Source organism: Rhamphochromis sp. 'chilingali' (assembly GCF_963969265.1).
Source record: "Rhamphochromis sp. 'chilingali' genome assembly, chromosome: 7".
Lineage (NCBI taxonomy): Eukaryota > Metazoa > Chordata > Actinopteri > Cichliformes > Cichlidae > Rhamphochromis > Rhamphochromis sp. 'chilingali'.
In genome coordinates this window covers 8,381,896-8,408,351 of record NC_137934.1, presented here as the reverse complement: position 1 = coordinate 8,408,351, position 26,456 = coordinate 8,381,896, and the positions used below count along the sequence as shown (strand labels likewise).

Below are 26,456 nucleotides of genomic sequence, written 5' to 3'. Positions count from 1 at the left end.
AAAAAATCAAGTTTGTTGGATGAATGTAGAATAGGGCTCAAATGCAAAATAAGACAAGACAAAGAAAGTGAATTTAACTGGGTTTTTTTACAGTACAAATTTATACAAGTATGTCAACCTGTTGTAAATTTAGCAGCACCAAGTCAAATATCTGCTACAAAAGAAAAATTTACATAGCTGAAAATACTACAAAAACCGATCATGCTGGAGAACTGAATCTCTGCTCTCCACAAAATATTCTCATCAAAAAGAAGATTAAATAATAAACCCCTTGTTAACCATTTTCACAATGTGAGACGAGAATAATTTTAAATAAAGAACGTGTTTCTTTTGACAAAACTTATCAGAACGTTTTCTTTATAATTGATAAATTCCCACAGAAAACTTGAAGGTAAAAATGGTCCGTTCAAAAATAACACTGGTCATTCCTGCAAAGGATGTCCTCTCTCCACGGCGGCCTGTTTTCTCCATGCTTACCTCCATGGTTTCGGTTTGAGCTGCTGAACAATCCGGACTTCAAACCGTCAAGCCTTCCTCCTCTGTCTCACATTAACGCAGCACGTCCGGCTGATGCGTCAGTAAGATGAGCTGTGATTGACTGCCGTCTTTGAAATTTTATGACCCGACTGGGATGTAGAGGGAGTGGTTGAGTCAAAGGTGGAAGTTTCAGGCTGCCGGATGACGTCGTCTAGCTCACTGATGAATTGTTTGAGGTCCTCTAGGCAACGTTCACGGATCTCCCCGAGGTTTTCACGGAGAGGAACCTGCAGCTGCTTCTCCAAGTTGGGATCTTTAGCCACCAGCATCTTCACCACCATTCCGAACGTCTCGCAGTCCTGACGATACACCTGGTCGAGTGAAAAAAGATGAAATAAAATAAAATAATACTGAGACGAACAAGAGGAAAACTTTACCTTCAAAAACCACTGAGCAGACATTTCCACCCTTTTTCAGTTTAGATTTAGCTATGTTAAGTGTTACCAGGCACAGCTTTGAGAGAAAAGCTCTTAATTGAGGGGATGGGGAGTTGTTTCCTTCCTGCTCTACCTGTCGCCTAGGTGTAAATACTCCAGCGTCACTGTGCCTAAGCTGATCACTCTGGTGCTAACACACCTCATACAGCGCCAAAAGATTAACACTCTTCCTCTCAAGTTTAATAGGGGCACTTGATATGGGACAGGGTAGCCGAAAGACGCAGTAAAAACTGCACTTCAGTGGTAGCTCGGAGGCTTGTAACAGGTGTTAGAGGGACAAAGAGGAGGTGCTGGAATCTAGTTTGGGAGCCGCCACTTCACACTGAGCCTATAATGTCTCAAAACAATGGAGGGAGCTTGTGCTTCCACACAGAGTGGTTTGATTTGCAAAATACCAAAACAGAGATTTGCTTTTAAGTCATGATCCTTTAAATGAGCTGAGAATGAAGGGGAAAATATCATTCCGCTCAACTGAAGATAATATTTATGGGCCCATTTCACATTTTGTAAGGGAGGGAAAATATTCAGGAACACAAGGGCAGCTTTTATTTCTTATTTTCTTGAGTTTTTGGACGTATATACATTTGAGACGTAAGATGCATTTTAAAAATCACACACAAATACCCTTTCTAAATAAACACTTTGTCTATACTTTTGCCAAAATAACTACAACCTCTGACAAACTCGATGTGGCTCTCTAATCTCTACCACACTATTTCATGACGGTCGAAAGCTTAAACTTCGACAGCTACCTACAGCCTTTGATCTTAAGTGGGCCAATTACACATTTAATCCCTAACATAAGAAAAAGAAGTGCTATCTCAACATCATGACTTGCATGATAAATATTTTACTTATTTACCCCGGTGTAGTATGAATGACCATGGGGGAGGTCTTTATCAGCAGCCAAATCTTTAAAACCTATGAAAATACATTTAAAAAATACATTTAAAAGTCTAATACCTTGGCAATTTTGGCTATCTATGGGCCAGATTGGAGTCTTGCTCAGCTGGTTCTGTCCCCTAGGCCCTATCTTTGACACCCCTGGTTAAAAACACAGGGGGAGAGAGCTGATTCAACAGTTTGTTGGGGTAGGTTGAAATGTAACGACCACATAAACTTTGCTAGATGTTATGTGGTGTATGTGACATTAAGTATAACTATAGGAGGGAAGAAAAAAAACAACAACCAAGACAATCTGTTCAAGTGAAATAATTGTTAGGTTCCTATTTCTTTCCATCTCCTTGGTTTATTTGATTTTGTTGTTTTTCCAGACTCAAAATGATATGTTGGTCTATTTTTTGCCAGTATACTCAAATACTTTTTTACATATATATTTGTATGTAACTCTCTTCCATGCCTAACTACAGATACAGCTGCCTAGTATATCAAGCTTCAACTGTATGTGCCAGTCTCATACAAGGAGATGTCCAGTGACAAGGGTTACGAGTGGACATGTGTGTTTATACATATGCCCACACGCCTGTGTGTGTAAAATTAGGCTAGGGAGGAAGGGAGAGTTTCATTCACCAGATACCAACGGTGGCTTCTGTGCTGCGGGGCTTTCTAACTCGCTGGCTTATTTATAGATTTTTCACCAGAACAGAAAGTGTGCTTGGAGAAAAGCTCACAAATAGAGATCGCCTGTCAAACACAGTTATTCTCCAACAGATGGCAACTTTCCAAAGTATGCATTAAACTAGGACACTGTGAGTGCACTATCTATCATTATCAGTAATTTTTAAGAAAGAAAACCGGAGCCAAACCAGTTTGCCTGTTTTTATTTTTGTACTTTTCCACCAAGTTTGATTTCACTATGAGAGTTTTTGCAAACCCTTGCTGACAATGCTTTGAGCACAAATGGGAGGAAAAATGAAACATTTCTATTTTTGCGTAGGAGCCATCCACAGTGAACAGTCAGCAGAAGACAAATAACGGAGGTGTAATACACTGCTCAAATAAAAAAAAATTAAAGGAGCACTTTTTAATCAGTATAGCATCAAGTCACTTAGACTTCTGGGATATTGATCTGGTCAGTTAAGTAGCAGAGGGGGCTCTTAATCATTGTCAGCTACTTTGGTGTTAATGAAATTAACCAGCAGTGCACTAGAGGGGTAAAAAATGATACAACCACCAAAAGACGAATGGTTTTAAACGTGGAGGGTAAAACCAAGCATGAGGTGAGGGGATACCTGCACTTACAGTGGTTGCAGGTATTACCAACTCCTCCAGGATGACAGGTTTGCTGTGTCTCCCAACACAGACTCAAGAGCAGATATACACAAGACTGTTACAGATAACTTAAAAATGGTAAATGGTCTGTATTTGTATAGCGCTTTACTAGTCCCTAAGGACCCCAAAGCGCTTTACACATTCGGTCATCCACCCATTCACACACTGGTGATGGCAAGCTACATGTAGCCACAGCCACCCTGGGGCGCACTGACAGAGGCATAAATTTGCATTTACTCAATAAATCTTTTCCTATTGAAGGTGTGCTAGCTGAAAGACGTCAGCTTGGTTGCAGCTTGTTTTAACATTTCCTTGAATAGTAAAACACAGCCTACAGGACATGCTTGTTACACCTGATCTAAAATGCAATTTAGTAATGATGTAAACTAGGAAAAAACTAAATTACTTTCACTTAAATTAGATTATCTTAATTTCACATTGACTACGGGAGCAGTGCCAACTCAAACACACAGATTACCTGTAATAACAAACCAATACCTGTAATTAGAAAAGAACAGTGGTTAACTTTGATTTTACTTGGCTCTAAAAACTGTTGTGTTTTCAGGCTGACATAATTACTCATTTTTAATTGGACAGCATTGGGAAATCATATTTCCTACCAACCCCATTCAGATATTTCTAAAGCTTTATACACAAACCTACTGAGGGATTTACAGTACAAACAGCTTATGCAACCTTATCCAGGTCTCTTGTTTACAAAAGCAGCTGATGGGAAATGTTCAATAAATCATTTTACAGGAGATTTGTGGGGAACACTACAAAACAAATTCAAAAACACAGTCTCCTCTGGGCATTTCTATACATTCCTCATGCACAATAAACAATTGAGCAGAAGATGTTACACAACTGATAGCCCAAGCAGTCTGTATAGAGAGGAGACCTGCGACAGCCACCATCCCCAGCACAATGAATGTAGTTACAGAGCAATGGCCTTTTTGGTTTTTCATCATCTGATAACAGAGTGGACCTATCAAACGTTTGAAGGAAGGATCCAATCAGTGAGTGGTCTACACCTTCTGTGAATACAGAGCGAGCTGTTTCTAAACAATGTGCTGACAAAGTTCTTCCTGCAATCCGTCCCGTTATCCAACCAGGAAGGAAAGGAGCACGTCTCGACTTTGGGTGGGGTTGTTTGAGAAAAAGAGCATCTTGCTCGCTGTTCACCCCTGCAGGACAAATCCTTTTTACAAATCTCGCCCCTGAGCGTGCTGGGCTTTAGAAATGAGAGAATCGGAACAAATTTTAAACATTAGAGTTGGCACCTCAGTCCAGCTCTGTCATCTTTGCACGTAGAAAGCCCTCAAGAGGCTGGAAGTGTCTGGCTTTCTGTCAAATACATTTAGATCCCTCAACAAATGAAATAAAACTCCCTTTGTACGGCAATCTGGGCCTACGAGGAACAAAACATAATACCCTTGACTGCCTCTCATGCCTTGTCACTCACTATAACCGGTTAGTCTGTCCTGTGGCCAAAGTCAACTCTGACAACCAGAAAGGGGGTTCAGACTATAAGTCAAGAAGACCAACTTCACTTAGCCACGCAAACAAAGTTTAGATTATGACCTGGATAGCTTCTGAGGGGCTTCTGGATTCTGTGCATTTGTGGCTGTGTGTACAGAAGAGATGGCTAGACCAGATTGGGTGCAGAAAGCCAAACATCTGGCTGACACTTGTCAAATGGCTTAACACGAGTGCCCACACCAACAGGAATACTGCTGCTAATTTAAAGAGCACATGAGAAAGTGACTTTGTTATTTCAGAGCCAAAAAAAGAAAGAAAGAACAGCTTAAGTATGTTTAGCTGTGGGTCAGAGCAAAATGGGGCGTTAAAACTGGTCACCAGACAAGTGCTTATACAGCTTCCAGTGACTGCTCGGTTTGTCTGCCACCTCAGAGAGTAAAAGACCATCATGTGAAAGCAATTCTCTGCGATGCTTTAAAAATACAGCCTTTTCTATTTCAGTCCATGATCCTTCTTTTATGTGAGAAGAAAAAAATCTTGATTCAATTACTCATCTTCTGACCTCAGCTCTGGGATAAACAGTTTAGTCTCTCATGGAAGAGGAGAAGAGCTGCCAAATCGCAAACGACCTACACATACGGACGATCTGAAGATCACAAAAGCCAGAGAAAGGCACAGGGAAAACAAAAAGCTGCAGCTGTCAATAGAAACTGATGGTTATCTAAGAATCGCAAATCCTGAAAGGAAATACTGAAACCTCATATCCCTGTGAAAACGCAATACTTTATCCCCTCTTCGTTTTCATTTCAAACTGTTTATTATACATGTATACCTAGATTTGAATCACCACATTAGAAGATAGCAGAGAATTATGAGTAATACTGATGATGGCAGTAAAGTACCTACAGATTGCTGACACGGGTCTTTGTAATCATTCTAAAATAACTTTCCATAATACCTGGAAACATGAAATAATGCTCACATAGCTCAGACGTTATAAAGTTTGCTGTAAAAAAATGAGAGAAGACACAGACAGGCTATAAAACAGGCGTGAAGCTGCAGCGTCAGCAGTAATGCTGTTACAGCCTATAGGCTCTGTGCTGCAGCTCAATGTGAGGGCGCAGTCTGTGCTCCAGGGCAGAGCTAGCTCAGGTTTAATGGTCTCAGTTAAACCACCAGCAGTGCTCACTGGTGCAGGAATGGCCTTCATTAGGTAACAGAGCAGAGCTGGAACCTCGAGCCTGGGGTGTTTTTAAGCTCTGTTAAGCGGTCGACCTCTCGGTTTATTTTATGCACGGCTCTTTACAGCGAATAAGCCGTTCTTAGCTGCTTCCTTCATTTACGTGTCCCCTGTACCCTGTATATCATTCTAATGTTTCTAAACCCCGGTGTGCAGACCGCTTCATGCGCGAGCATTTGCAAAGATGAGTCAGACGCCGAGGGGGCCATGCTTGAGCCGTGTGCGATATTAAGCAGATATTTTGTATAATGAGCGGTTTATGCAGTCAGTGAGTCAGGATGGAAGATTAAGAGAAGCTACCAGGAAAATGCTGGCAACTACAGACACCGGCCTCCCGTTTTTTAAATAATTAACCGTTTCTCTAAATGTGGCTGCAACAGTGAAGTTTTTTAGGGGGTAGCAGTAGGTACTCAGCATTGTGACTGGAAGACAGCAAAGTTAATTTCCTGCCTGTTACGAACATAATAGGTGGCTGTTTCAGTAGTGCCTATCCAGTAAAGCATGCCACATGTGAGTCAGAGAACCCAAGGCCACCATATGCATGGGAATGTGGTGCCAAGAGTACTGAATGTGGTCTGCATTGCCAAAGTTGACATTTATAGAAAAGTCTGACAAATTCGTAGTTTTTAATGAGAGGGTTTGGGCATACAGTGATTTTTCCTTCCCAAAAAGAACAACTGAGAACAGAACACCTTCAAATTTGTTTAAACATCCTTGGAATACATTGTGATTACCAATTTAAAATCCTGTATAGGATATAAATCCAAATCTGACTTTTATTCTTTGCTAGAAGCACAAGAAAACTGTAAATAGCCTGCACTTATCCACAGGTTTCTACAAAGTACTTTACAATGTGTTTCACATTCACTCATTAACACACACACTATAACTGCTGGTAGAGCTGCCATGCAAGGTTCTTGCCTGCCATCAAGAGCAAATTACTTGTCTTGACCAAGGAAAATACGCAGGAGTTTTAGAATGAGGCCTGTGATTAGTGGACAACATGCTGTATCACCCCAATCAGAGAACTTGTGGAAAGGTGGGTCAGAAAAACGCAATGATGTGAAAATTTGAAGTATTAGAAAAAAGTACCTTTTCTATCTCCTGGGCTTTGGCTGCGATGGCAAGGGCTCGTCGCTCGTGGAAATTGTCTGTAGATTTTTGGCTCTCTTCCACGACGGGAGCTACCAGTGGCTCTTCTTTTTCTCCTTCTGGAGGGGGGTTTTCCTCCTAAAGGAAAACAACAGGAAGGTGTGAGCTGCAGGGATATTTAAGGAAAACTAAGAAAGCAGCAGAATGGTTATTCCTAACAGAACCACTGCCATGGAACATTTATGCCAAGAAATCATAAAACCATTCAATATTTTAAAAAGCATACTACTACTCTACTACAGCAATCAAACAACATTGAATTGTAAAGGATGTACAGTCAATGCTGTGCTACGACATGACCTACTGACTCTTTAACTTTGAAGGAGACGTGGTTGATGAGGCATACAGTAAAGCTGAAAAGCCAGAGTGGACTCAGTGGAAAAAACAACAACACATACACAGAATTTGCAGTATAGAAATCTATACCTGAGGCACGAAATATAGCTAGAGCCTATATTTTAAAATGTTTGTTACAGATCAAAACTTAGCTTAATATTAATGTTGCTTTTCTACCCAAGCAGTAACCCTGCAGTTTAGTAGAACTAATCTATAACACGGAAAACCATAAAACTCACATTTTAGCTGTGTTAAGACAGAATCTTCAGAGCAAAGAAATCACAGCCAGACAAGCCATGATTAAGCATCTAATGGGCAAATTGGAAGCCAAGGCATCCATAAATACTACCGAGAAAGCCACAAGAGAGATCTAAGGGAAGAAATGAGGCCGACTTGGATGGGTGGTCAATTTCTTTTGCTCATTTCCTGATACTATTAAAGTTTGAAGGCCAAGGAGCAGAACTGCCCAACCATGACTAAAGTCCACTCATACATTAAGGGAAACAGGCCATGGCAACTAAGTCATACCTCATCCATAGACGACTAGAAAGAAATTACAGGAGATGGTACATCACAAAGCCGAGTGCGGTCTAAAATAATAATAATAAAAAAAGCACAGTGCAAAGCATCATCCAATTATTCCTCCTTCCAATACTCTCCCTGAAGCTATGCTTGGGAGAAGTCCCGTGTATATGCTTGGACTTGTATGAAAGATCGCATCTACTGCACCTCAGCAGAAAAATATCCCTTGTCTGAGTCTCTTTATTTCAACTCGCAAAGCATAGCCTAACTTGGAAATCGTGCTCTGCTCTCAAGATAAGGCTCAAAATAGATCTTCTGTTAACTGTAATAAATCAAAACATTATTGTTTCAGCAGAATGGGTAAACTCTGACAAAGAAGTGGAACTGAATTTTGTTCTTGGCTGTAAAATGGAGAAACAGCACTGGACTTAATATTGTTCTATGTAATAGTTTGGACATCATCACGCTGATGTAACAGCTTAGTTCTTCAAAATGCTTACAGTTTGAGCAAGCATCACAAAGTTCCTCAGGATCTCGCTCTTTGCAGTCTATTCAGCACGTGACTTTTTTAAAAAAACTTAGCAAACTTTAGAGGCCAAAATTCAAGAGCTATGACATTTCTGATCACTGCAGCACGCTCATCTGCTGGCTCATACTCTGATCATCCAGTCATCCTAAGTCTCTCATAGCTATATTCAGTTGTTTGTTAGGTTAAAGTAGTGGAGTGGCCAACCCAATGACACTGCCATTCCTGAATGCATGCTGCTAGAATTCCTAAAAATATCATAGTGACTGAATGCCACTCTACAACAGTGCTTTGAGCATTTGTATTACTTTTTCCTGCTTCCTTCAGCAGATCTGTGCCCTTTACTGGTAAACCATTACACTCTATCTAGCAGGAATTTGTTGTGTTGAGATGAAACCTGCCGATGACCTCCCTGCCCACCCTGCCTTGAAGCCAGAGCCGGTGGTGGTCTTTAGGTCCCGTCTTTGGTGTCTCCTGTCTGGGATGGCTCCAGAAAGCCTATGTGTTTGTTGAATCCCCACAGCAGGCAGTGACCAGGACCATTAGTGCAAAGCTTTACTGGGGGCACAGCACAGGCCTTTCATCTTGGCCAAGGTTATGGGTTTGTGCCCCGAGAACACACAACAATGCACCACAGGCTAGATCAAACACAGCAGCAGAAGCACCAGTGTGCATGTATGTGTGTGTGGAGGGGTGGGGCGCTGAGTAACTTTCATCACAGCAGTTGATTTGGTGGTGGTAGGTGGTTCTGACAAAAATGATCATTAGAAGGAGAAGAAAGAACTTTGTTTATATGCTGCATCTTGTAATTTCTCGTGTATAAACCCGAGGGTGACTGTCTGGTTATTTGTTACTCAGCTCACGTGACGACATTGCCTCCACTGGGAATTTGTACGAAAAATCGAGCCCTCCTTGCCTGTAATGGTTGGCTTTGCCATCTGAATCAAGTGTGTCCAGCACTTGAAATGGCACTTAAATGTCAAGGTGAATTTATGTCTAAATTCTTCACATGTACAAGCCATAAACGCTTGTCAGCAATAAAGTTTAAGTTTGTCATTTTCAAAGCAGTGAACTTGATAAAAATAATTTTTTTTCAGAGTGAGCAATCACTAAATATTTATCACAGAAAGTAAATGCATCATTTGTGTACATTGTGCACGGCCCCTTTTTGATGTGTGAAGGCAGGAAAGCAACAATGTAGAGTCACAGCAGGATGAGATCCGCTGCAATACAGACTCTTAACATTCTGAAACATAACAAAACATAAAAGAAATCATCTTTCTTCCAAACAGCTGAACTCTGTGCGCCCTTTTGTAAAAACTACTTACATGTTTCTTAAGCTGCACATAAAAGGTAGATGAACCCAGAGCTGCTGAGGGGTTAACAGATCACTTCAGATACACTATTGCTGGTGTGAGGAGAGGAACAAAACGGTGAGCAATTTAGTCCACCATACTTGGGGAAAAATAAGTGGACGAATATAACTGGATAACTGAAGGTTAACGGTATTAACATTTGCCAAGCTCTTTATTTTGACTTTTTTAGTCCTAATAACTTTTTAAAGCTGTGTTTGTGTGTGTAGAAAACGGGAACATTAGGCTAATAACATACATTAGTCAACTGAATGGTTGTAGCGTGTCTAGACAGTAAAACTGTGGAACTTTTAACTGTGCTGACTGAATAATAAATAGGGCAGTGATAAAAGCTTCGTGCACTGCACAGGTCCTTGATCGTTTAATTATTTCCTGTTTCATGTTAGGGAAAAGATTATTGTTGTTAAAAGGTTTTCAGAGCAGAGCTTGCTGAGGTGTCAAATATCTGATATGGATATATATCACTTAACCCAATTACTTTATTTTGTGTATATTTAAGGGCCATGACTAAAACTGTGATATTTTAAAAAAGAAATGTTTCTATTTTACAAAAAAAAAACAACAACTTGATTATGGGATCATTTTGACATCCAGATAAACAGTTGCTGGCATACATGCATACAGAGACTCCATTTAGAAGAGGTAATGTCATTACATTGGTACAAAGTATTTTTAACCCTCACACAATCAGCTATAATAGCAAAACCTTTTTAAGTTGCCAGAGCATGCAAACACACACAAGGTGTTGACCTGAATCTTGATAAATACCGATTCCCTGTGAGCCCGATGCCCCATATTAATTTGTCACAATCACGAGACCCATTCCCTGCGTCATCAAAAGGAAACTGAGGGCCTGCCAAACGCAGTTAGACGTGCTCTTTAAAAGTAAAAGTAAACTATTGTTCGTTATAAACGTGTAAATACATCCCAGAGTTACACAGGCACTTCTTATGACTCTGTGGTTACGATCTTGTGATAAAGTTGTGACCCGGGCTACTGATTTCTCCTCTACACTTCTGGGTGGTCACAGCCACATGTACTGCGCCTAATCACAACTGATTGTATTTACACTCCTCTGCATAGTTGGAGATGGATGACATCAGCAAAACACAACATTATCAGCAAAACAATCAAGAAATATCCACATTTGACACAAAAAGTTGTTTTTTTTTGTTGACACCTGAGCCCTTTCCCCCGTATCATTACAAATTCTTGTAACTGAAGTCCGCTTACAACAAAGTTAAACAAAGTGGAGGCCCGATGGCTTTTATGCCCTGCATGAGGACCACTTTAAAACCCATTAACATACTTTGATGGGACTCAACACTTATTAGGAGGATGGAATTTAAGGACTTCCAGATGTATCCTGCTGTACAGTGACATAGGCAGACACCATGGTATGCAAACAAAATAAAGCACAGAACATCTGAGACTCCACTGCTGTACTTACAATATTTTTAAAAAAACAACACAATTTAGAAAAACCCTTTAATGTTTTTGATCCTTCATGAAAACCTCAAGAAAAACAGTACCTTGACAGATGTTGCACTCTGTGGGGATCCCTCTCTTGACAGGCCAGGAATTTTGTCTATAGAAATTGAAAAGTAACAAAAAAAAAACAGTAAGACTGAAGTTAGAGTAAAAAAAGATATTTGGAATAACAAAATAAGAAATGAGAAAAAGGTGAAACGACGAGGGAAGCAGAAATTCAACTGAAAGAAGACAAGCAAGTCGGTCTGGAAAGTAAGTATGGGGGTGCTTATGGATATCGCAGCCTTGTAAATGTGTTGGAAGTCTGGTTCCAGGATCCAGTGAGGTACCTATACTAGAAGGCCTGGAACAATCAAGAAACACAACGGTGCTTTGAATCTCATTGGCTGAATGCACGGCTCCTCTCCAGTCACTGGAGGAGGAGTTTCTTCCTCTACTGACTTTCCTTCTATAAGAAAAACACTACGCTGTCCAAAGCCTTGTAATCAACTCTACTAACAAACTTCAAGCACCTAGAAATGAAACAAAAAACACTCCGGAGTGGCAGCTTTGGCTTCAGGAATATCCATCAGACATCCTATACCCTCTCCCCTCTACTTGCGCACACGACCTGGTGGCATCTTTATGAGGCCTGACAAAGTGGCAGACAGAACGGAGAGCAAAGCTGGCTGCTGGAGACATTAGAAACCCTCTCTGTCTCTCTCAAGTTACGCAGACTGTGAATAGATTAGGTTTGACAACTGTAACTTTTCAATATATCTGAAACAAATCCTCTGCATGTCATCTCATCTTACTTTTTAATTCATTACCACTGAACAAACAAAGGAATGCATGGCTATACATTTTGAAATATAATCCAGGAGAAGTGGCTAATTTGTCTATTAACTCATCAAACAAGACGTAGTCTATCCAGTCTTAGACAGCTATACTGAACTGTACTTACCGAACATCCTGCTCTGAGAATAAGTCTCTTCATACCCTGTTGGAAGACCAAACCGTAAGGTCACCGGCCAAGTACATCACAATTGGTGGGGTTTTCTTATCTAAAAGCAACCTATGGAGCATACGACTACTCTAATGCTTCCCTAAAAATATTTACTCTTAAAACCCGTTCAAATCATGCATTCAGATGGCAACATTTTGCCATGTTAGCCATGAAAACTGCTAAGCACTCACTTCGTGAGTGAAAAAGCGCCAATCAAATGGAAATTTAAAAGAAAAATGACCGGCGTTGAAGATGGCAGTGGACCTCAAAAGAAACAAAACCAACCTCCCCCCAAAAGAAAAACAAACACTGGTGGAAACAGGGGAATTTGAGGGATTAGAGACAAGAATGAATAAAGAACATGCACCGCACACGGAGATACTTTAGCACTTGTGCATTTTACAGTACAGTTATTTAATAATTTTTGGTGGTCTTACAGGAAATCTATTATGTGGACTTGGTTTTCCATAACATTCCAAGTGAGAGGGTGGGACTGAAAAAACAAAGAGCAATCCATGATGCTCTTACATTATTCAGCCACTTTCTAGATAAGCTGTAAAATTCACTGTTCCCACACAGTCATCTTATCAAATGTATTTCCAGACAAGATGTATTTGTAGTCATTAAAGTGTAATATAACACTAAATAATATATCTGTGATGAAAATGTGTTCAATCGGAACACCTCTGACATTTTAAATCATTTTTAACATTACTTTATAAAAGTGCAGGAACCATGAAAAGTGCTAATGTACCTCGGGTAGTGGAAATGGCATTTACCACAATACAGCAGTCTGTACTAAACTCTAATTCAGAAACTACTTTCATGATATAACTTACAAAAGACCTGGGTGAAAAAAAATGTCTGTGTCAAAAAGTTTCCTTTGTAAAATACTTTTTCTTTTGAGAGGCGGGTCGACTCTCAAGTCACTGAAATTTAAAAAGCCTGAAGTCTTCTGTTCCTGCATCCTTCTCAAGACAGAACACAAAATGACAAGGATGCAAGAAAGGAACAACAACCCAGCTTACTGTCACCCAAGTCTAAGCTTATTTACATAGCTGAATGTACAGACCCAAAGTGTCATGTCCACTCTGTTGAGGAAAGAGTGCCCCCCAGAGGTGCTCAGAAACACCCGTGTGACCCTCTGGACCATCCACACCTGAAAAGCCGGTCAGCCAGGTTAACAGCCATGGACAGACAGTGAATAACAGTAAAATAAGAAATGAAGGATGGAAGAAAAAATATATATAATCCATTTCAGAACAATGCACATTTTAGGAGCTGAACTTAAAACATGACCTTGAATCAGGGCCTACAGGCATACACAGATTACCTTATTTACTTTTGTGCTCTGGATAGTTAGTATAAAATTTAGCTTTCCAAATGAACGATGTTTACTCAGAGGCTGTGTCTCCTCTTCCTGAGTTAAGGCAACAAATGGCTTATGAGTAGAACTTGTCAGTGGAAGCAGTGACTACACTTTCCACTCCATTTTAGCAGTGCTGTTACATAATTTGTTCCATCAGCTGGATTGTTAAGACCAGAACTAATTACCTTTATACTTTAGTATTTATTAATGCTGTGCCACTTTATTGAATTTATATTGTATTAATCTGTGTTACCGACTTATTAAGTTAATTCCACATGTTATGGTGATTTGCTTTGGAGTTTTAAACTCTTATCAATATTGTGATGCCAGTAAAAGCACTGCATACTGCATCAGGGGGCGGGAATCTAAGATTTCTACATACTCTTGCCTTGCTGTGAGGGGAAAGGAAGGCTCTTGGCTCTGTCCGGTGAGTATCCTCTGCTGCTGACGCTGGAGCCAGAGCGGCTGTGCGGGGAGCGGGCCACCTCTCGCCGCACGGGAGAACGATCTCTGAGGGGAGGAAACGGGGCTGCCTTTCTCCTGTAGTGGTCTCTGTCCTCCCTGGGGAAAACAGGGGAAATGTGAGCCCTGCCAAAATCTGAAAGGTCCAAACATTGATAGCTTTTTCTTTTTCTTTTTTGTGAATTATCTGAGGTTAAAGTTATTCCTGATTGCAATCTAATAGCAGCAATTTACATCGGCCCAATGACGGGTCCACCTCTCTCACTCATTTATGTACCAACACAGAACAATGCTGCCACCTAGCACTGTAAGGTCATTCTGCTGTGTGCAACAAATTCCTGTTTTATGTTTTATTTATGCTACCCATATCCGTTTGCAGAGTTATTTGTGGAGAGGCTTTTTAAAACCATAATTTCCCCAAAAGACCGCAAAAACTGCCCTTTTGACTTGAACACTATTGTTCCCTTTAATATTTTAAAACGTGCATCCCAAACATTTTCATTCAAAGATCACAGTAGCTGTTGTTGCTAATCAAACACTCCCTCTCTGGCTGTAACTTCACCTATCTGCAACGAAACAGCTGCACAGTCAGACGATGGTGGCACCTCAGGCAGGATGTAACCACCCATTAAGGTTAGTAATGTTTGACGCTTCAAAGTGAGTTTTATAATAATAATAATAATAATAATGGATACTTTATTGATCCCCATGGGGAAATTACTTGTTTTTCTCTGCATTTGACCCATTCACTCAGTGAAGCAGTGGGCAGCCCACTAAGCAGGCGCCCGGGGAGCAGTGTGTAGGGACGGTACCTTGCTCAGGGGTACCTCAGGGTAGCCGTTAAGTGGATTCGAACCGCCGACCACTTTACCTACTGAGCTATCCCTGCCCCATGGGGGCACCATGAGCATCTTGCTGTTCTGAAACCAGATATAATGAGACGGGGGTGGACCTGACCCAGAAAGTGAGGGACAGTGCACCTTGCTTTAACTTCCTTTTTTTTTATCCTAATGAGGACCATCATTTACAGTATGAGCATTAATTAAGACAATAGAGTCAACAGGAAAGTGGCTGAGGTCACAAAGCAAGAAAAACAAGGGCTGTGTGTGTGTTATATTTAGTGCTTAACAAATTAATTAAACAATCACTCAATATAAGGTTTATGCCACAGCTGCCCTAAAATGTGGTAAGTAACAAAATCATTTTTACGTTCTATAATAGATAATCAAACGCTATGTGCAAGCTCTTTAATCAAAATTATATTTTTAATGCTAAAATATAATTGTTGTTATGTATTCATTTTCTAACTTACATAGTAAACCCACATTATTTTTTTTTACTTTTTTAAAAAAACAAGATGCCTAGTTAGTTACTTGCATTCCTGAACATTAAAGTTTAAGTGTTTAAATGTTATGCCTGGTTTCCTAAAGAAGTCCAGTGTGTTAAAACTTGGGTATAAACAAGTGTGAATTTAGTTTAATACCCCAAATGATGTAGGAATTTTCAGTTTTAAACAAGTTGACTGATATCTAAAATACAACTGTGCTTTTTTTGTTTTTATGACAGGTGCTTTAACCTCCTAGGACCTGGCGTCCACATATGTGGACATCACATTTTTGGGTTGTCTAGACCAAAATACCCGTGGCAAACGCTGATTAGTTTTGCTCTACAGGGCCTGATATATACTTACGAGGACATTATACTGCCACAGTTCTATCAAAATTTAAAACGAATGTCCTCATATGCGGACCTCATTTTCCTCAGACACAAAAATCAGGTAAAAATAAAAATAAAAAAATCTGGTAATTATTTGTTTTTACATTCATCAGGTCCCAATTAGCCCAAATAGCAAAGAGAAATTAAAAATGCATGAAAGAGTTCGGGTCTTACGAGGTTAAAAATGTAGGTGCTATATATAATAAATTAAGACATTTCTTTATTGGCTTGACATGGTCTGCCATACAAAGTCATTAACAGGAATTCACTCTTACCCTCTGTCCAGGTTTAGTATGGCCTGTACTAGTGTGTCTTCCCCACTCTCTGGGAGCGCTCTGGGTGCTGGATAGATGCCTTGGCCTCTAACGCTATGAGGAGGTGGTGCACGGGCACTGAGGGGATTAACAAAAAATAAAAGAGACGCACACACAAGTTAGTGTTTGCAGATAAGCACACAGTGTAGTACATTGTGTTTATTTAGATTTCTTTGGGGAAATTTTGTAGAGTCTACAACACAACCTATGTAAGTGGCCGACGGTGTTGCTGGCATCTATGCTTGTGTGCTGAACATTATGTGATAGTGTGTTGTCTCTGTGTTTTATATGTGGTGTCAACCATGAAAAAAAACAAATAAAATGGTAGGACTTTTTCCCCTCCTGGTTCTTCAGTCTTTGTTGTGGTCAGTTTTATTTTTCAGTGGAGCAAACATGTTTGTCCCTCAAGATTTTCCACTTCTTTGAACATTCCTCATCTCCATCCTGCAATCTCTCTTCAGAAATGTACTGACATTTGTGAGTACTTAATTGACGCTATAATTGCTATTACCTATAATGAGGTGATGATTGTTACTCTCTCTGATATATTCAATTAAAAAAGCTGCAGCAAAACAGTAGCTGGAGATGTATAGGAGAAATCAATGGTATTGAGCAGATCAACCCCAATGTGTACATTTCTAGGGAGGTGCATGTCAGGCTACGGTTCAGAAGGGTGTATGACACAGTTACGGCGTAGCCACAAAGTGAATTTCTCACTGAAGCACAAATCTTCAAAAAGGAATTCACATCTGCTAAGTGACCACATGAGACAGAGCTCTTTCAACAGCCACAAATCCAAGCCTTACTTCAAACAGGTTGACTGGACACATGCTTTCTGGCTAAAGATAAAGGGCAGCATTTTTCTTAGTATCAGTTGTGTAACGAACTATTAAGGAGATATATTGTGTATCTAAAACATGACAGGAAACAGAATTAACATCCAAATGGTCTAAGGCTACACTAGAAGGAGTATTAAGGGTGGCTTTAGTCCAGGAGATAGAGCAGGTTGGAAGCCTGGTGGTTTGGTCTCTGTCTGCCCCAGTCTGCATGCCAAATATCCTTGGGCAAGATACTAACCCCAAGTTGCTCACTGATGCACTGATCCGAGTATGAATGTGTGTGAATGTTAGATAGAACACAGTTTACCTCAGACAAAAATGCTTGCATGACTGGGTATGAATGGATGAATGAGACATGTTATATAAAGCGCTTTGCGTGCTCATCCTGTGCAATACAGGATATTTGCTTTGCAATAACAAAACCCTAAAATGGGAAAAAACATGTTTTGTGCTTTTGTCAAGAATTTTAGACAACTTAAACAACCATGCATCCGACGCAGCTATGAAAACAAAATCACTCTCAATCTTCCCCTCTTCTCTCTCTGCCTGCCTAGATTGGTCTATCCAGTGAGTACACTTTATACCCAAGTACTGTTCATAAATTTTGCTACTGTACAAACAGCGCATTTTCAAAATGCACCCATGTGTGACGACATAATACCTACAGGTCTCTTACCACATCTCAGTGTCAGGGAGGATTAAACTAATTAAAGCTAATCCTTCAACTTTTCACAAAGTGAACAAATTGTAACATAGACATGCAAGTTACCTCCGCTCTTTGTTGTTAAAGTCATAACACTGCAGACTCATCAGTTAGGTAACATGAACTGCATATATATTTTTTATTTTGGCAATAGCAAAGGAGCACAGATATAACTGGCAAACCTTATTGTCGTTTTTAATAATGAAACATGCACAATGCAAATGCAACATTGAGGGTTTTACTAAACTTTAGCGCACTAATTGTACCCCGATATTAAAATATTCTTAATAATGTTCAAATAGGCTACCTAGTACTATTTAATGTGCTATTATCACACATCAGCATTACACACAGGTAAAATTAATTTTGACTCATATTTGTTAATGTTATTTACAGCTAATTTGTGCTGCCTTTGTCTATTAACAGACAAAAATCATACTGAATTGAACCAGTATTTTGAGAGAATATTGTAAACTTGTCACCTAAATGTCTGCAAACCTAGTGTTTAGCCTAAATATAGACACTGTTTAGCCAACATTGCTAGACCAACAGTTGTGTAAACTAAGAGTCTGGAGAGCTCAGCAGAGACCACAAGAAAAGTAAATGAAGTAAGACAGGCCAATATGGGTCAGAAACAGACCACGACTCGTGATTGCTGGTATGTACACAAACATTACAAACACACCCCCCCTAAATCCCCCCCAAGTCCAACCAGAGAAACTAAACACAAATGACTTCCTTATAACATCAAGTGAATAGAACAAGACTGTCCCCTGCTGTCCAAAATGAAAACATTTTAATAAGCAACAGTCTAAATCCACCATCTGGCCGGGGCCTTTCTGTGTGGAATTTGCATGTTCTCCCTGTGTTTGTGTGTGGGAGGAAGCCGGGTACTCTGGCTTCCTTCCACAGTCCAAGAACACATTAGTGGGGCTACGTTAACTGGTGTCTCTAAATTGCCCATAGCTGTGAATGTGAGTGCGAATGGTTGTCTGTCTCTCTCTGTGTTAGCACTGTGTCAGATTGGCGACCTGTCCAGGGTGTATCCTGTCTCTCGCCCTATGTTAAGGGCTGAGATATTCTCCAGCCCCACTGCGACCCTGATAAGATTAAGCAGAAGAAGATGGATGGAATACTGTATGCATACAGAATGTGGCTGATAAGGCTAATATTAAAACAAATCCTAAGACAAACAGTTTACCCAAACTCCAAAGGCCGCGCTGTGTGGGAGTCATCCCTGGGTACTCTGTAAGGATAGTCCTCCTACACGACAAAGAAAATGTGAAGAAAAAAAATCATTCTTATTCGCCACTTCTATATTATTTGTTATCTCTTAAGACAGAAAAAACTCAGTATCTGGTTAAAAATAGTGTAAAATGACAAAAAGCATTGTATTTAATTTTGCATACATAACCCACTGATAAGTGACAAATGACAAACTAGCTGAAATGACGGATAGATACATTTACAATTTTAGAACTCAAATGTAAACACAAACTCTAAAGAGTAATATAGGGGGGAAAAGCAGAAAAATTAAAGAGCACAATCCCTATAAAGGGAATTTAAAAGTCTAAGAAGAAGAGTTCAATAGATGCCTATAGTACATATACGTTTCAAATTATCTTAAATTATATTGTTAACTACTTTGTCCTTGGATTGGCTCCTTAAACTTACAATATTATGGGAAATATCTAAACTGTAGAGACTTTGAAAAAGGTTGCTTGCTTTTGACTGAAAATATGTAGTTCACCTATTTGATTACAATATACCAAAAAAAACCCTCTTACCCTCCTTGAAGGTGGAATGGCTCTGCGTTCAGCAGGGAAATGAGGGCCATCTCCATGGTAACCCCTCTGATCTTCATGGTAACCCCGGGGTCCGCCTCCATTTGGGTAAAAGCGGGGACCTCCTTCATAATCATAGCCACCACGGCTGTAGTCATCTTCTGGCCTCCCAAAGGGGCCTCGTCGCTCAACCCCTCCAGCCGCCCGTGGGTATGGACCCTATATACACACACACACACACACACACACACACACACACACACACACACACACACACACACACACACACACACACACACACACACACACACACACACACACCTTTTTAAAAAATTATATATGTTTTTTTTTTTTTATTCTTGCTCAGATTTTGTGAAAGAAAAGTCTGAGCCAGAGCTTATGGCAACTCGAAAATAAATCTTTAAAAAGATTCCTGGTGTTATTTTATTATTCACTCTCCATCCACAAAAAAATAAAAATAAAAATAATTAAAATTAAAAATCAGCAATTGTCAAGGGATAAATAAAGAAAAGTAATAAGGCATAATTTGCATGTGGGAATTATTAAATGGGATGCAGTGATAAAGAGGAGCTCACCGGCCTGTCTGTTAAAAAGCGCTCATCATACACCTCCCGTATACTCCTTTCTCGCCTGTAAGTCACTGAAACGGGCAAAGAGTGAAACATACTGTTATCACTAGCACTGTCTCTGTTCAAGTGTGGTCGGACTAGCTTCTTCGAGCTGCAATATTAATATAGTATTAAATAGAACTTTTTCTCAGAAGCCATCTGACATGAAATTGAGGGCCAACACAGATGACATTGTTCTATTTAGATGCCTTGAATCTTGTGGTTTCCTAATGTTTCATCTGAAACTGTCTGAAGTGAAGCACCTTTTTAGCCTCACACATGTGCAGGCTTCAACACAAAAGCAGCTTTTGCAAAAAGAACTTGTCTAATACATAAAAGTTTTGAATATTGGTAGAGGTTCTACATATGCACAGATTGCACAGGAGCTGCTGATCCAGTTCTACACTGCGGTCATTGAGTCTGTCCTGTGCTCCTCCATCACAGTCTGGTATGGTGCAGCCACTAAACAGGACAGGACTGTACGGGCATAAGAAAGGGTCATTGGCGCCCCCCTGCCCTCCATCCAGGATCTGTACCTCTCAAGAACCAGGAAACGTGCAGGGAAAATCATCACAGACCCCTCACACCCTGGAGACAGACTTTTTGATCTGCTGCCCTCGGGCAGACGGTACAGAAGCCTCCAGACCAGGACCACCCGACATAGGAACAGTTTCTTTCCCCCTTTCTCCCTTCTAAACAGTTGACCTGTCACACTGCTCCCACTGCCAGACTGCAACTGCACCTTATGTACATTCTGTAGTATTCATTCCACTTCATTTCTGTATTCTATGTATATAAGTTTAGATTGGTTATTTATAGTTGGTTTACACAGCTTTGTGTATGTACTTGTATGCATGTGTAATGTATATATAGACACGTGTGTGTGTGTGTGTGTGTGTGTGTGTGTGTGTGTGTGTTTATGTGTGCGTGTGATTTACATTGCAGTGCTTGAGAGCCTCCATCTACCAGAACCAAATTCCTTGTATGTGTCTGCACATATACTTGGCCAATAAACACAATTCTGATATGATTCTGATATGATCTCCCTAAACTAGTATCACATCAGTGTTCTCTAGTATGTTAGTGTTTAGTGTCTATTGTTTGTTAATAACTTACTTTTTTGTTTGTTTTATTTATTAAAAAATTTTTTTTTTTTGCTTTTTGGGCTTCTCGAAACGCAAGATCTTCAAAACAATCTGTAAAGAAAGTTCATATAAAGTGTTAAGACTTCAGAGCAGACATCAGCAGAAAACATCAAAGACAAGACAGGGCACGGTGTGAAATGCAAGTGAGGAGGCTGAGATTACTTTGTGCAGGTTGTATGACCTAACGTGGAGGTGAAAAAGAGAGTGCATGCAGGTTGGAGTGGGTGGAGTTGAATGTCAGGGGTGATTTGGATAGAAGAACAGCAGCAAGAGTGAAAAGAGATGGTCGTGAGAACTGATGTCATGTGTGGTTTGGAGATGGGGGCATTGACAAAAAGACAAGAGACTGAGCTGAAGGTGACAGAGTTGAAAGTGTTAGGATCTTCATTGGGAGTAACCAGGATGGACAGGATTAGAAATGAGTACATCAGAGGGATAGCTCTCAAAGTTAGAGGCAAGGCAGAGATTTTTGGACATGTACAGAGGAAGGATAGTGGATATATTGGACAAAGGATGTGGAAAATGGAGCTGCTAGGTGGGAGTAAAAGAAGAAGACCACAGAGAAGATTCATGAATGTAGTTGAGGAGGACGTGGAGGAAGAATGCTAATGATAAAGTAAGATGAAGGCAGATGATTCACTGTGGAGACCCCCAAAGGGAGCAGCCAAAAGAAGAAGACTGACCTAACGTGACATGTTAAAGTACATTTGATCCACAGTAACTTAGTCAATATAGCCATCAGCTTGATGGCAACTAAACACTATCATTAATAAATCATCACTACTCTTTGTGGTAAATTTACAACTGATTGCGATGTAAACCAGGCTGCTATCACGGCTAACTAGCTAGCTTCAATGCATGCACCAAACACCAGCACGCTTGTGTAGTAAGTTAATATATCGTTAAGGCCACCAACAAAATCCTTTGATATGTACGTCAGATTGCGGCTTCATCTACATAAACTATAGAGGTAAATAATTTAACTGAAAAATAACAAACCGAGCTTACTTTCCTCTGTCGCCCAGTTAGCTTAGCTTCTCCCGGTAGTTACGGTCGTTATTTACGTTGTTCACGTCATCAACGTGCGACGCACAATATACGGCGTTTTTTCCCGTTTGCTGAACAACTGCTCCGTGTAAATAAAATTACACACCATATTTTTTAACAGCTTTGGCATTATTCTAACGGACGGTGTGGTGTTGGTAAGAACTACTGTGAAGGTAGGCAATTGCTCGAATTAACGTTAAATTGAATAATGCTGTGTTTATAGTGGATGTATTAAGCTGAACTGCTGGTTGTGTGCTTTATGACCATCATGTGTCTTTCAGAGTGTTTTATTTGAGTCCAGTATGAGCGGGGGTTTGGCACCAAGCAAAAGTACCGTCTATGTGTCGAACCTGCCATTCTCTCTCACCAACAATGACCTACACAAGGTAAGTTTGTCCCTGTAACTCTTAAGTGTTTGTCCTGTGCCACCACCACAAACTTGAAATTAAAAAAATAAGAGCAAATGTTGTAAAGATTTTCAGCTTTCATTCAAGGGATTGGACAATGGATTGCATTTATATAGCGCTTTTCGGGGGCCCTCAAAACGCTTTACAATTCCACTATTCATTCACTTTCACATTCACGCACTGGTGGAGGCAAGCTACAGTTGTAGCCACAGCTGCCCTGGTGCAGACTGACAGAACGAGACAAAGGTGTCTAGGAACTGCAGCTATTTTATGCTCCTGTTTCTGGGGCTCTGGATCTTCAAGAGTTGTTGAACAGAAGGTTAAGAAGAGAGGTGACCATCAGTGAGCAGCAATATGGCTTCATGCCAAGAAAAAACCCAAAAAACGCGGCGGATTCTTTGACAGTATTTTTTTTTAGAAGTACAGAGAAAGTCAGAAGGAGTTGCATAGTGGTTTTGAAGAAAGCATGTGATATGAACTGTGATACTGCATGAGGAAGTCACGAGGGGCAGAGTAGGATGAGTGCTTGGTTGCAGGACATGCATAAGGACAGAGACAGCGGTGAGGTATGTGGTAGGGATTACATTAGGGCTCGCCAGACAGATGAGGTCAGGCAGGAGTCTTTGTGGGTTATGATATTTGCAGAGGACATTGTGATCTGTAGTGAGAGTAGGGAGCAGATGGAAGAAAACCTGGATGGAACAGGAATGAAAGTCTTTCAGTAAAAGCAAGACAGAATACGTGTGAAGGGAGACAGGCCTAGCAGTGAAGGTGCAGGATAGAGGTAGTAAATGTGAATGATTTAAATACCCGAGGTCAACCAGAGAAGATTCATCAAAATTGTGAAAAAGATTATGCAGAGCAGGATGCTAGTGATAGGGTGAGATGGAACCAAATAATCCACTGTGGCAACCTCATAAAGGGAGCAGTCAAGAGAACAAGAAGATACATAAACGCTTCACTTTATTAATATACGAAATAGTTTTCAAGCAATGACTGCCTGACATTTAAAGTCATGGACATCACCAAAAATTGGGTTTCCTATTTTGTGATGCTTTGCCATGCATTTTCTTTTTGCCTGCTTAGATCACCATGGGAACTAAATTAAACACATGGTCGTGTGTGAGCGTGGTCTAGAGTATGTTATTTTCTGACTTTAGTTTTAAAATGGGCTGTATGTGGTATATTTTTATTAATACTTTTGATTTTTTTAGTTTTCTACAAGTATGATATAGAGTCTAAGGAATTTGTTTTATACATTAATGATCTGATATTTTTAATTACCAAGAATATTTCACTTTGATCTGGCCACAAAGAAAAGTGACTTCCACATCCCCATCATTAAGCTGTAGGACAGTGTCAGTTGATCAAGTTTAAAGTTTCAGAGCTCGAACGTGCAGCTTTTACATTAGAAATAAACAGCAGCACTGAGAGTGCACATGGTGGTAGAACCAATATATTAATGTATGAGATTAAGATAAATGATCTTCTGTAGCATTTGCTCTCGACTTATTTGCACACAGCTGATGCCTTTTTCTAGTTTTATTCTTTAAATTTCTTTATAGAAGTTTCTCACGTGTTCCTCAGATAATGTCTATAAATGAAGCATTTGGAATTAACTGAAGATGAGCCACATGATATATCAACTCTCCTTTTATGTAAGCACATAAAAAGCCTGAAGCAGAAAGCCTGACTTAACAGAGAAAGTTAATAACCACAGTTGTGACACCTGTGATCTCTGACTGGGATTTTAGGTTTTGTCAAGAGGCTTAAGCAAAGAAAGCTTGGCTTTCAGTTTAACTTCCTTCGTGGCACACCCCACCTCTGTCTTCGGTCATATGTTCGAGGGTTTTTCTATTTGGGTTTGTTGCCAGCAAAGTACATGCTCAGGTGAGATTAATTGATTGGCTCAGGCAGATCATTCGGCCTTCAAAAATTCCTGGATTGCATGCACATTATATTTTGGGTTACATTTCAGATTTAGTGCAAAGTGCCATCCTCAAATTCGGCATGGGCTTGAGGATGTCACTTTGTCAAGTTTATCTCTGTACTCTTCAGAATTCATCCAGGTCTTTCTATCTTCTGTCACCCATTGCTACTGGAAGCCATGCATACTCAGCCATCACCCATGTTTTACAGCGTGCTGTGAATTCCGAGCTTTAGTTTGGGAACATCTTCATTAGATTCTCTAGTGAATCCTACACTTGGATATTCTATCAAAAGTAGTTCAAGATAGTGGTGGACAGTGATGAACAGTGGTGAACCAGTGACGGGGTCATGGGTGGCCAAGGCTCACTGATGGACGTGAAAAGTGAAGCCTGATCTGTGTGGTCTGACCTAACAGATGAGCTGCTGTAGCTCAAACTGCCAAAACAGTTCATGCTGGTTCTGAATTGTGTCAGAATACACAGAGCATCACACGTTGTTGCCTATGGGGCTGCACAGCCCCAGACCAGTCAGGGTGTCCAGGCTGACCTGTTTATCACAGAAAGCGCCAACAATGGCGATGTGAGCATCAGAACTGGACCATGGAGCAATGGAAGAAGATGGTCTGGTCTGTGTTTGTTACCAGGGAAACACCTGGCATCAGGATGCACTATGAAAAGAAGCCAAGCTGACAGAGATTTCTGCTGGGACCTCTTGGGTCTTACCATCCATGTGGATGTTCCTTTGACACCTACCTAAGCATTGTTGCAGATCATGTGCACCCTTTCATGGAAATTGTATTCCTTCATAGCTGTGGCCTCTTTCAGCAGGATAATGCGCTCTGCCATAAAGCAAAAATGGTTAAGAAATGCTTTGAGGAGTTGGCCTCCAAATTCCACAGATCTCAATGTAATCAAGTGTCAAGTGGGATCTGCTGGACAAACAAATCTGATCCATGGAAGCTCCACCTCGCAACTTACAGGACTTAAGGGTTCTGTTGCTAACATCTTGGTGCTAGATACCACAGCACGCCTTCAGGGATCTAGTGGAGTTCATGGCTTGATAGGTCACCATGGTTGTTTTGGCAAAAAAGGAGGACCAGGCAATATTAGGGAGGCAAACATAATGCTATGTCTGATGTGTAGATGTGTTAAACAGGTATTACTTTATCATAGAAATGGTCATATGATTATTCCCCAACGTTGTCATCCAGATGTTTTTATGTTACCTAGCACACCAGTTTTTCTATGCATTCCAAGAACCTCTCACTGAAATAAATCACTGTGTGTCATTTCAGCTATTCAGCAAATATGGCAAAGTTGTAAAGTAAGTATTTTTTTATGTTATTTTATACATTTAAAGCAATGAATGATGCAACACAATGCGATAATTTGGTAGCTTTGAAGCGATGTAACAGTTACTGCCTCAGTCGTTTCCTCACAGGTATTAATAACTATGATGGTTTCTCTCAGGGTCACGGTGGTTAAGGATAAAAACACTCGGCAGAGTAAAGGAGTGGCGTTTGTTCTCTTCCTGGATAGAGAGTCGGCTCATAACTGTGCAAGAGCAGTGAACAACAAACAGGTGAGCCTGTGCAAGGTTATATACTGATTTTTCACTAAGCGTAACCCAGAGGCTTTCTGCCAGCGATGTTTCTGTAATGGATGCGAGCGAGTGAAATATTTTTGCCTCCCAGTTATTTGGCAGAACGGTTAAAGCCAGTATTGCCATAGATAATGGACGAGCAGCAGAATTCATAAGGAGACGGAACTACACAGACAAAAGTAGATGCTACGAATGTG

At 40.4% G+C, this 26,456-nt stretch overlaps 2 protein-coding genes across 9 annotated transcripts in view; one reads left to right on the top strand and one right to left on the bottom strand.

Moving 5' to 3' along the window:
• Positions 1–68: 68 nt before the first annotated feature.
• Positions 69–22,372, bottom strand: pphln1 (periphilin 1). 7 transcript variants are annotated; one of them, XM_080886345.1, is made up of 12 exons: positions 22,283–22,350; positions 21,246–21,325; positions 20,097–20,161; positions 19,504–19,719; positions 18,918–18,979; positions 16,136–16,252; positions 14,065–14,243; positions 13,386–13,472; positions 12,272–12,307; positions 11,370–11,425; positions 7,021–7,158; positions 69–848 (listed from the first exon to the last, which is right to left on the bottom strand). In XM_080886345.1, coding segments are annotated over exons 2-12 (1,230 nt in total). In that variant the 5' UTR covers positions 21,247–21,325; positions 22,283–22,350; the 3' UTR covers positions 69–575. The 7 variants fall into 7 exon arrangements, with proteins under 7 accessions (XP_080742471.1, XP_080742470.1, XP_080742472.1 ...); XM_080886344.1 differs by lacking the exon at positions 21,246–21,325 and having other exon boundaries at positions 22,283–22,372; XM_080886346.1 differs by lacking the exon at positions 21,246–21,325 and having other exon boundaries at positions 14,071–14,243; positions 22,283–22,372.
• Positions 22,359–26,456, top strand: part of zcrb1 (zinc finger CCHC-type and RNA binding motif 1) — a 5,076-nt gene continuing 978 nt past the window's right edge. For both annotated transcript variants that reach the window (XM_080886352.1, XM_080886353.1), the window contains exons 1-5: positions 22,359–22,494; positions 22,603–22,707; positions 25,952–25,980; positions 26,127–26,238; positions 26,351–26,456. The exon at positions 26,351–26,456 is cut by the window's right edge. In XM_080886352.1, the coding sequence (XP_080742478.1) occupies positions 22,624–22,707; positions 25,952–25,980; positions 26,127–26,238; positions 26,351–26,456 (331 nt within the window). In that variant the 5' untranslated portion in view covers positions 22,359–22,494; positions 22,603–22,623. The remainder of the gene's footprint in view (positions 22,495–22,602; positions 22,708–25,951; positions 25,981–26,126; positions 26,239–26,350) is intronic.

Bases quoted from the DNA above. Each gene is read 5' to 3' on its own strand.
- pphln1 (XM_080886344.1), bottom strand. The intron at 16,253-18,917 runs GTAAACTGTTTG...TAATCCCCTCAG, and splicing joins GCGCGGCCTTTGGAGTTTGG to TGCCCGTGCACCACCTCCTC. The intron at 14,244-16,135 runs GTAAGAGTGAAT...TGTTTTCCCCAG, and splicing joins ATACTAAACCTGGACAGAGG to GGAGGACAGAGACCACTACA.